At 42.3% G+C, this 11692-nt stretch overlaps 1 protein-coding gene across 5 annotated transcripts; it reads right to left on the reverse strand.

Moving 5' to 3' along the window:
• Window positions 1-658: 658 nt before the first annotated feature.
• Window positions 659-11305, reverse strand: LOC141955975 (glutathione S-transferase 3). 5 transcript variants are annotated; one of them, XM_074895749.1, is made up of 7 exons: window positions 11211-11305; window positions 7905-8011; window positions 6064-6115; window positions 5174-5306; window positions 3265-3406; window positions 1980-2111; window positions 659-1436 (listed from the first exon to the last, which is right to left on the reverse strand). In XM_074895749.1, the coding sequence occupies exons 2-7, from the start codon at window positions 7989-7991 to the stop codon at window positions 1293-1295; spliced, it is 690 nt and encodes a 229-aa protein (XP_074751850.1). In that variant the 5' UTR covers window positions 7992-8011; window positions 11211-11305; the 3' UTR covers window positions 659-1292. The 5 variants fall into 5 exon arrangements, with proteins under 5 accessions (XP_074751850.1, XP_074751848.1, XP_074751851.1 ...); XM_074895747.1 differs by having other exon boundaries at window positions 7905-8019; window positions 11211-11276; XM_074895750.1 differs by lacking the exon at window positions 11211-11305 and adding an exon at window positions 8499-8685.
• Window positions 11306-11692: the final 387 nt, after the last annotated feature.

The raw sequence follows: 11692 nt of genomic DNA on the forward strand, positions 1-11692 counted from the left end.
GATAACATATAACTGTGAACTGTAACTTGGCTTGCTCTCCAATTATGTTTTCAGCATGAGATTCATTTGTTCATGTTGCATGTGCAATATTGTACAAATCTCAAAGAACAAAAATCAAGGTTTAAGTAGGAAAAGGGGTTGAAAAATTACAGCACATGGAACCTGGCTTCATTCCCCAGTAAAAAAATCTGGTTTTTAATGCTACAGGTTCTTCATCTGGTGGTGGGTTTCACTGACTGCCTGGCTGGAGGAATTTCTTATTTGTGTTGCTTATTCTTGCTTTAAAAGCCTAAAATTGAAAATAATGCAATTTCTAAGGATAGGGGTGGAAAAAATTCTAATGACAAGCCAACACAAGCCTGTAAAATCAGCTTCATTAGACAGTGACTCAGGGCTGATGATGAGGGAGGAGGCAGTTTCCTAGGAGTAGATGGTACAACCTCAAAACAAAAGTAGGTGCAAGTTAGATGGTAGAAGTCTGCAAGGCAAGGTATAAAACTATGCAATAATCTGTGGTGGAATAATCTGCCTTTCACAATTTACATGCATGAGGCATATGGGTTAACAAGGATACCCTTCATATCACATCTAAAGAATTTATCCTCCAAGAAAAGTAGAAATCAAGTTTGCAAGCCCCAACTTCCATTCACAACACAACTTGAACACATAAAAATAAAGTTTATTTGATTAGAACAGATCATCTAGATACAGCAGTTACATTAAAAAGAATTCATTTGGCAGTCATTTTGTTTTCTAATTCAGTAATAAAAGTGCAGCTTAGTTGTAAAGGCACAATGCTGACATTTCAGAGAAGTCACTGATGTCCAATAGAACTGGCAAGACAAACATCTCCCTCCTACTTGCTTTAAAAACCACTTGTTTCATTTGCCTACGGTGATATTAAAAGCACTAAAGGTCTGTATTGGAAGAAATCATAATACAAAAAACTGATCTGGATCTCAGAAGAAAGTCCTCAGAAGGAGCAGAACATGCTGAAGCTGTCAGTCAGCAACTCACATTTCTTTCTTTTTTTGCCTTCCAAAAAGTGTCCAGGAAGACAGCATGCTAGTTGCCATTTCACTTGCTTGAAGTTACCAGAAAAATCTCAAGAATTAAGAAAAAAACGCCAAACTAGTAGTAAAATGTTATAAAAGATATCTGCCTGCTGTATTTTGTATGAGAGAGCACGAGATACTGCCCATCGAAACTCCTTTTCCTTCACCTTCTCTCTGCACATGTGCAATCTGACAGTTCACTCAAACCGAGCACAGCGGTTGTTTTAGCCAGGCACACTAATTCGCTTTTATGTCATAATACATGTGGAGAACTCTCCTCACAGTCTCCACATATTTATCATCAGGAACAGGTTTTCTCTGGCTTCCTGGCTCTAGAAATTTCGTGATTGTGGGGATACTGCTTATCCTTGCTTTAAATGCCTAAAAGGGAAACAGTAAGTACATGGTATTTAAAGAACAGAAAGTAACACAAGGAGAAACAATTTTACTGATTTGTTTAACATCCTTTAACAAGAATGTGGAGGCAAGACAGGAAATAAAGGTTTTAGCCATGGATGAATTTTACTCCCCCTCACTCCAACCTTGACAGGGGATATTGATATGTCTTGTATTGATATGGCATGAAGTGGAAATAGTTATCTGTGGTTTTAGATGTGTACTTGACTCAAATCACTACTTGTGATCCAGCAAGTATCTTCTGCTTAAAGGTATCACAGAAATGGGGAGGGGAGAGAAAAAAGGGAGGGTGGATTTCTTCAGATCTGTACAGGGATTACTCCAGAAAATAACAGATTCTCGAGATGAAACATAATACAAGGTTCTTTCCAAAGATAGAAGAGCAAGACTATAGTGAAAGAGGAGCGACAAATGCTCTTGTTTTGTGGAATTACTTACATACAATAGACTTTGAAATATAATTTATCACATTTCCAGACATATGAGTGTATTGTTAGTGTAAGGTACCTGTAATTGAGGAAAGCCTGAGAGCACATCTGACTTCTTCTCTTCTACCATTAAAATGGCTTCAAGAAGATGAACATCTGCCCAGCTAAAATTGTTGCCAACAAGAAAGTCCTGTCCATGGTCTTTCAAAACCTAGAAGTGTCATAAATGAAAACATTCAGATGTGGATAGTCAGCTGGGGTTGATGTTTTCAAAATGCACAGACACATCTTTGACAATACTTACTGCCTCCTCTTCCTTTCACCTTTCTCTCCCATGCAACTAGGGATGCTACTAGTGTGGGGGATGTGGGCCCAGTGCCTGCAGTTGCTGATCATTTTATGGGATATCTGCGAGCAGTCCTCACTCTGGCAATCTAGAATCTTAGGGTTTCTCTTACCCATCCTTCCTTCCTATAGCTCTAGGTAATCCCATGTACTGGACTACAGCATTAGAAACCTCCTTGGTATTCACTCCTTTCCAGCCTAACAAATCTTGAATTTTTCTGTATGTAGTTACAGCTTCAATGGGATAACAGAGAATGTAAAGGAGAGGTGATCAGCCTAAAGCATTGGGGCTAGGATGCAACAAGTGGAATCTAGAGCAGAACAAACTCTGGCAGCCATCTATAGGAGAGCTGGTATTTAAGCGGGAAACTGTCTTCCCTTTAGTCTTTAAAACAGAAAACCAGCAGGTGATCCTGTATGTGTATATTAATTTCCATTGAGAATACCTCTTAGATCCTATCTCTCAAAAGATCAGTTAGAGAAACACCAGGATTCTAGTATGGCTTAAGCAGCAGACCACTCAGACTAGAAGACAGCAGCAATAGCTCTGTATTACTGTGGTTAAAAACCCATGTAGATGTATTTGAAATGTCAAACAAAGCTGACAGCTAGCTATTCTAAAATGGCATTGCCTTTGCAATGCAAGTTCCTGTGGTGGGTTGACCCTGGCTGGATGCCAGGTGCCCACCAAAGCTGCTCTATCACTCCCCTCCTCAGCTGGATAGGGGATAGGAAATATCGCAGAAGGTTCATAGGTGGAGATAAGGACAGGGAGAAATCATTCACCAATTACTGTCACAGCAAAACAGACTCATCTTGAGGAATTTAGTTTAGTTTATTACCAATCAGATCAGAGTAGGATAATGTGAAATAAAACCTAAATTTTAAAACACCTCCCCCTACCCCTCCCATCTTCCCAGCCTCAACTTCACCCCCAATTTTCTCTACCTCCTCCCCCCATCAGCACAGGGGGACATTATCGTTCTAGAACAATGTTAGGAAATGATCCTCCTACATACCTTTTCGTATACTGGGAAATACCTGCTTGTTGCCTTTTGAACAATAACAGCACGTTGTTTCTCTTTATCCTCAGCTGATAAGAATGGGAACATCAAAATGAAGCCCATGAGGTCATCGGTTCCTCCAACATACATATCAATCCTTAAAACCAAAGCAAACAAAAACCTTAAATAAGAAGGCACCTTCATAAGCAGTTTTCTTAGATTTGTGTTGTGACAGTAAAAGTTGAATTTCCCACCCCCCTCATGGAAATTATTTTTGCAGTTAAAAAAATAGTCACACATCTGAGTCTCACTCGTATTTGTAGTGTTGTTGGGCTTTACTCACCTCACTGTACGGGATTAAACAGGGTTATACAGAAGTTTTAAAAGTTTAACTTTGGTATTAGAGGTCACTTCAGAATCACCAAAGAAACACACAGCACCACAAGAAGTCATCCCCAACTGGCTTAGTCGTCCAGATATATCCCACCTTCAGGATTTCATCCAAAGTCCAAGTGGTACCAAATAGATTAATAATGGCGTTGGAAATCTGAAGTGTACCGGGTTCCACATCTAGCTAAACTATTAGTACAGCAGCTCTTCAGATCGTCCCTTTTATCCATTTTTTCCAGAGCTCTGACAGAAGGTTTTGTACAGTAGACAAGACTCAATTAATTAAGTCCTCAAGAATATGAATAAAAATCTTCTAAAATAGTCTAACAAAGCCTTCTAACCATTCTGTGTCATAAGAGATTTGAGTTCCTGCTGTGTAATAAGACTTACTGCGGTTTCTGTTGTCAGGCACCAGCTTCTTGAAAAAGCCTATGTAAGGATTAGACATGTTATGTGTAGTAAGAGGCTATCAGATATTCCTGCAAGCCTTAATGTACACCAGCTTCTCGCCTGCATCTGCCTTCCAAAACTTCACTTCCACACTGTACAAGACCAGCTATCCAAAGCACTTAAACCTGGAGCGAATCACAGCAAGTCTTCCTTGAAACACTGATGCTTCCTTCCCCCTGACCAAGAACAAATTAAAAAATATACTTCATTTATATTTGCTGCTAAAACAGACTCCAGGCTAAATCAAAAACTCGATGGAAGAGAATTCTGTTTGAAGGAAAGGGTATGCAAGGAATGCAAGCTACAGGAAATGATGACTTACTAACAACAAAGAAGCTGATAATCTAAGACTGAGGCTCCTGTCTGAATATTCATTCTTTTTGTCACTTCCCTGAATCTGCTTCAGCTATTTCTTCCAACCATTTGCGCCGGTTAATGGCAGTTTATTGTAAAGTATCTATTAAAGTTAGAAGCTTTACTAGCTGACCTTTAGTTTTCCTTCTTTTGAAAAACAATAGGAAACGGACATTTAAACGCTACATCTTGAGATAGCCCAATCACATAGTTTTCTCCTTCACACAGACACAACATGAAGACCTGGATTTAATTTCACATGAAACCAGACGCTTTTCAACAGCTTTTAGCTGTTCTTTCCCCAACTCCCAAAGACCTAAACCATGCACTTTTTGCAATGCTGTGGAACATCATGCAATCACAGATAACATCAATGACAGATCTTATTTTGCAGCCAAAAGTTAAAAACTAACCACTGCTTTACAAAAAAATTTCTGTTTACAAAAGCAGCTCAACATTTACAGGCCAGTCAGCTCTAAAATATCTGTGTCAAGCTGTGTTAATCTTTTCCTAAAGCACAATAAAACCCTGCCTCACATATTTTTATGCAAAAATAATGGAATTAGAACAAATCGGTTGGCTTGCATCTAACTGTGGCCTGTCAGGCTCAGTGCAAGTTGTGTGTCACTGAGGCACACAGGTGATTCTCTGGGTATGGAAGTATGCAGTTAATTCTATATGTATCTATGCTACTATAACAAATTCAGAAAGAGTAGTACTGTTACAGTACAGGGCTCTCTCCTTCAGGTCCTTCCCGTAGAGGTTGTACTTTGCTGCTATGTAGCTGAGGATGGCTCTGGTCTGCACCATCTTCATCCCATCGATCTCCACCATGGGCACTTGCTGGAACATCAGGACTCCACCTAAGGGGAAAGCCATGCGTTATTCTACTGGATTTAGTAATTCCACATTGGATTTCTTGCTGTCTTCAGAAGATTGTTACATTTATGGTGAGCGTGTTGTGAGTAGTCCTTACATTAAACTGGAGTTCTTCTATGCAAACAATAAATTAAAGTGGTGCAGACAAATTAAACTGCAGAACACTATCATTATGGATTAGCATCCTTGCTTTAAAAAAAAAAAAATCACTGAAGTTGCAGTCAGGACTGTGTACAGCAGCTTCTATGCTGAAATTGAAATACAGTGGAGACAACCACACTAAACATACCAACTGAGTACAAAGTGTCCAATTCTAAACACATTTTCAAAAATTCTGTTCCGTTATTTAAAACACAATTGAAGCAAATATCAGATTCCCAAATTTCTCTTATAACCCATATCTTAAGCTAAATCAGGACACTCAGTGAAGTTTTAGGATACACTTTTTCAAGTTACTGAAGCCCAGGGTAAGTTTGTGGGACATGTAGACAAACAGAGTACAGAACAAGCCAGAGGCCAGGAAAACTCTTCCAGTTGGAAAGACATGCAATTTTCAGTTGCATCTGTCCATATACAGGGAAAAAAAATCAGCCTCTGCAGCTGTTCACAACTCAGTTTTACTCCCCTCTCTGCTGTGTGGAAAGAAAGTCACATACAGTCTTAAAGTCTTCTTTTCCCATGCCTTCTCTGAGAATAAGTAAAGTCTGATCACACTCCTCTTGAGGTTTCATGTGGACTCACCTTGCAGGAGCTTCTCATACTGCTCTCGAGTTTCCAAAAACTCTTCTTCAAACTGACAAAAGAGAATGATGAAAAAGAGGAAATTAGTGTCTTTTCATATTTCTAGAACAAATAAAATTTATAAGCATTGTAAAAGGAAGAGAATATATATATACATCATGTTTCTTCCGTTGTCTCTACATGGCGCTCAGGGAGAAAATATCAAGGGCAGAAGCACTGGCAAAACCTCTTGGACTGTTATGTCTGTCAAATGCTGCTAGCAGAAAAGCAGTAAGAACTGGAGTAAGAATGGTTTGTTTAGCATTGAACAGGCAATTTAATGTGAGATAGTCAACAATGCAGACTAGGCTGTCCTTAAAATGCTTTCTGGTATGTGGAAAAAAGCTCTTCTGTGGGATATTTTGATTAGGCAGGAACAAATTCTTGGAAAGTTAAAAGCAAGCCTTTACAAAATAATGTTAAAGTATTATGCCCCACAGGATGTTTAACACAGAAGCATGTTTAGGACAGCTAAATATGAATTATTCACTAGATGAGAAATAAAAAGACACAGAATGTGATCAGAATGACATAGTCAATGTGGTTGAGGATGGCTGGTCCAATCAGTGCTACTTACGGAGGAATTCAGTTCAAGATTAAGACACCAAAGTTAGATGTCTACATGTACATGTTTGCATGTGCCATACAGGTCTATAGTCAATGCAGACCATGGAGACTAGAAAATGACTGAGCTTGCCAATCCCTAGATGCCTACCTATGCACTCCCAAGCATCGTTCCTCAGTCAACCTCTCTCAGAACACCTGTACAACTTATGTTAATAATTAAGACTTGCTACACTAGGGAAACTCCAGAAGATTAGGCACGCTAATACAGTGCCAATGTTTGACTATAGCAAGTGTGATCAGAGTCTAAAATTCAGAACCCAAGTTTCTGCTGACAAAAAGCTGGGAAAACAATATCCCAAGAAAAAATGTAATAGTTGGTACCTGTTAAGAGAGATTTTTTTTTAAATTTAGGAAAAAAAAAATAGAGAGGGAATTAAAACATAAGAACAAACAATGCAGGGAAAGAGCCTGTTGTGACTTCTGTAAAGCCTTTAAATAGATTGGTGGTCTTTTAGAAAAAACGGTATTCCTTGACTCAGTACAGGCGTAACCATATGAAGTGTAACAGCCCTCTATATAAAAGAGGACACTTGAGCAACTACTAGTCCTTTCTGTCCTCAAAATGAATTATCAGTTTATCACCATGATAAATAGCAAATGAATAAGTAAATTATATCCCATTAAAAAAAAAATATTTTTGAAGTGATACCTTGCTTCTCTGATTAACCCAAATATTTTTCTTCCTCCTCTGAGATTTCTGATTTCCCTACACACGTGGGTCAGTTTTCTCACTTCACCCTGCTAAGCCTCATCTAAAGTAAGACAGAATATATTTCATGCTATAGCTTATAGAAAAGTGAAAAATAAAAGAAAAACCTGTGCGTGAGCATCCAACTGGAAAAGAAGGACTAGAGAAAGTAAATTCGTTGCTGTTTTACTTGGCACAGATAATACTTGTAATGCCAGGAATATATCTATCATCCCGCTCAACAGCTCTGGGTCAGTAATCAAATGCTTAATTAAGCATTACGTATTCTTGCATTAAGCAGGAAACTGGTTTACAGTGTCATGGCTCACAATACATGTAACTTGAAGCTGTATATTTGTGTGCCTAAAGTAAGACTATTTAATTATACTGAATAGCCAATGCTCATTTATTGCTGTGTCTTGGGATGTCATTTCTCACAGACAAGCTTACCAACGTGCAGCTTAAAGTTAAAAACACTAAAACAAACCTCAACCCCAGCTGCAGCTAACAACCAGCGTATTGACTCCATCTTGCCTCTTCCATCAAAGTAGTAAAGTTTTGGCTTTCCAGCCATGACTTCAAGCTTCCTGTTACCTAAAATACTTATAAAAGATAATAAGTTAATAATAATACAAAAATCTGATGGCAGCTGAAATAACGGTTCACAGGTCACTCATCTAAGTTAATTTTTGACAAACAGTTCAGCAAAGTTTCAGTCTAAATTGATTTGACTTTACTGCTGCACAGTCAAGTCACAGTATTTCATAGTCTTTTCATTCCCTTGAAATTCAGGAAAAGTAAACATCAAGTTGCTAAGTGGGAGATAACAGAAAAATAAAATTACCACTAAGAAGATCCTTAAAACTTTTAGAAAAGGTAAATTTTAGTAAGTTTTAGTTACTCAATCACCACTGAAAGCCAGTTTTAATCAAAGGGGAGAAGAGGCAGTAGACAGGTTTTTCAAATCTGTCAGTCCTTATATCAAAGAATGCCAAAAGCATCTAAATATTAATTCTACAGATATGATAGATTCTACTTCTACAGAGGTGAAGTACGGGAACATATTTTCAAAGCCTCTCACTTTTCTTTCTAGCTGTGGTGACACAGGGTAAGTATGTGATCCAGAATCAGTAGAAAATTCAAAAGAACGACCAGTTTCTTCTGTAACAATCCAGACTAAAATACAAAGATTCAGACTGTTGCACTACTTATCCTTCTTCTGGTCGCATATCTTTCTATTAATAAACCTGTTGCTAAGCAAAACTTTTCAGTTGATCAAATACACCATGCTTTGCAAGCAGCATTTTAATTCTTGAATGGCTTCATAAACAAGGCTATTAATTGTTATTTTTTGAAAAGACTAGTGTTCAGGTCTCAGCAGGAATTGGATTCCACTGTAGAGCCATAAGCCAAAGGAGTATCAAATTTCATCATACTGGCATTTCATAAGCAGAACTTCATAATAGCAACTTCTTCCTGCAACTGAGAGCTGTCTTCCCTCTATAGGGAGATTTCTGGACGCTCCAACCCACAGCTCAAGTAATCCTGGAAAAGAGGCTGTTGGCATGTGAACAATAACCTCCAGTTCCCAATGTTTCAAGAGCTCCTTCACAAGCAGAGGGAAAAGTGACCTTTGAAAGACCCCGAGCACAGAGAAGGCAAGCAATCCTCTTGTTAGCCAACAAGCACGGAAATAGAACACAAAATACAAGACTGCATCTAACCACAGGAATTCAAATGATCCAGGCTATTTGGCCCTTCATGCCTGCTTAGGGGCCTCCATTTGTTCTTACTAAACTAAAACTGAACTAACTGTTCTTACTGAACTAAAACATTGCTGCATAGTATCTATACTGCTAATAAGTATAATATGCATGAAAAACAGAAAAAAATACTGAAGAAAAGTATCCACATGAACTACATAACAGAACAGAATGAAACAGGAGTTGCCTGTAATAACAGCTAAATTCACAGAAGAAAAAAGAAAAGCCAAAGGTGATTTTTAACTTAAAGTTTAAAAAATTAAAGAAACAGAAGAGTTTTTTTCAGTGCACCCTCCTAAGACATGCTCTTAGCAGACCAACATATCACTGTTGCTGAGCACACAGCAGCGCAGCAATGGCAAACAGAAGGTAAAGACGTTGTGGATACCTGTCTCGTAAATACAGGGGGATCAACAAACTTTGAAGCAAGCTATAGCGTTCTGGTTCCTAAGACTGTGACTGCCATGCAATATTGGAAGAGAAAGTCCAATTTGTGAACTGAAATCTGATGGAGAGAGAGCACCCCCGGGGATGGGCAAAATGCTTCTCGTGTCCCTGCTCTTCTCACCAGAGGGAAAATGGCAATTTACAGCCAGGAGCTGCAATCACAGGTAGGTTGCTGGCCGTTCACCTCAGCCTGGTATCTCAACAGCAAAAGAGACTTTGGGAAAAAACGATCTGAATTTACTCCCTTGTTGTGATTTATGAAGGCCACCTGGGCTAACAGGGAGAAAGAAGGAACATAAATACCTGTGCAAGGAGTCATCGCTCCTACACAGACCAGAATAATGTTGGTGAAGAGAGCCAGGAGACCAGCTGCACCTGGCATGTCCTGCAGATCCAAGACTCCAGGACGCGATTTTCACTGCTTGCGTTGAGCAGCCCTCAGCCCAACAGCGGCTGCATTTTTCTACCCTGCATCATTTAACACGAACCTGGGGGGAAAGTCAGTAGCCTCCAGGGCCATCAGCTCCAACCCCTTCCATTCCTGACAAGCTCCCCACAGACAAGAGATGAAGAGCGGCTCATGGTATTAAATGGGGAGTCACTATGCTGGTAGTCGGTGGTGGCGGGAGGACTGGGAGGCCGAGAGCAGAACAGAGCCAGCTCTCAGAGAAGAGATGAGAAACGCTGGAGCACACGTTTCTCGTTAGGCCCATGACCAGGGAGGTCATCTCCTGGGCACACACCTAATGCCAACCTGAACCCAGCACTGCCCCCCTCCTCCCCCCACACTGGAGAGCCAAGCAAGCCAGAGGACAGTAGAGTGGTGACAGGAAAAGAAAAATCACAGAAACCAACCTTATTCACACAGAATTTTAAAAAGAAATAGAGACAAGCGAACATACACGGCTTCTAACTAGCGAGGCAGCAGCGCTTCCCGCTGCAGAGCCCCCCACAGTCCGCAGGCACACCCCCCCCCCCCCCTGCAGCTGGCTGCCACCCCGTGAGAAGCTGAGCCGAGCCGAGCCGAGCTAAGCTGAGCCGGGCCGGGCCGAGCCGAGCTAAGCTGAGCCGGGCCGGGCCGGGCCGAGCCGAGCCGAGCTAAACTGAGCCGGGCCGGGCCGAGCCGAGCAGAGCTGGGCCGAGCCGAGCTAAGCCGAGCCGGGCCGGGCCGGGCCGAGCAGAGCTGGGCCGAGCCGAGCTAAGCTGAGCCGGGCCGGGCCGAGCCGAGCTAAGCTGAGCCGGGCCGGGCCGGGCCGAGCCGAGCCGAGCTAAACTGAGCCGGGCCGGGCCGAGCCGAGCAGAGCTGGGCCGAGCCGAGCTAAGCCGAGCCGGGCCGGGCCGGGCCGAGCGGAGCTGGGCCGAGCCGAGCTAAGCCGAGCCGGGCCGGGCCGAGCCGAGCCGAGCCGAACTAAGCCGAGCCGAACTGAGCTAAGCCGAGCCGGGCCAGGCCGGGCCGAGCCGAGCCGAGCCGAGCCGGGCCGAGCCGAGCCGAACTGAGCTAAGCCGAGCCGGGCCGGGCCGGGCCGAGCCGAGCCGAGCCGGGCCGGGCCGAGCCGAGCCGAGCCGAGCCGGCGCACGCTCACCTGTCCTGCCAGCGGCCGCAGGCCGGCGCCCCCCCAGCTCCCAGCCGCAGCGCTAGGAGGCGGCAGCAGCCAGAAGAGCGGCCAGTAGGAAGCTGCTACTCTGCATATTTCGCAGAGGCTTCTGGGAGGATCACATAACTTAAAAAAAGCAAAACCGTTAAAGAGTTCGAATTATTTTAGCCGGAAACGTTTTGTCTTCTCTAAGGGATAATTCCGTGGTGTATGTATATTACTAATATTTTAGCTCCCAGAGATCGTCGTGACGGGAAGGAAACCACGGATTCTGACCTTTATATAAAGTCTCAGGCAGGCTCCTATTCTGGATGTGAGGGCGATCTGGCTGCGACATCTGTCACCCCATTGATCGCCAGGGTTGATTCGGCTGATCTGGCTGGCTAGGCGGGTGTCCCCTTCCTCCCTCACCGCTCCATGTGCGTCCCTCCCGAAGCTGCGCGCTCGGTCGAAGAGGACGACCTTCCCCG

The sequence above is a fragment of the Athene noctua genome, chromosome 1, assembly GCF_965140245.1.
Source record: "Athene noctua chromosome 1, bAthNoc1.hap1.1, whole genome shotgun sequence".
NCBI classification, from domain to species: domain Eukaryota; kingdom Metazoa; phylum Chordata; class Aves; order Strigiformes; family Strigidae; genus Athene; species Athene noctua.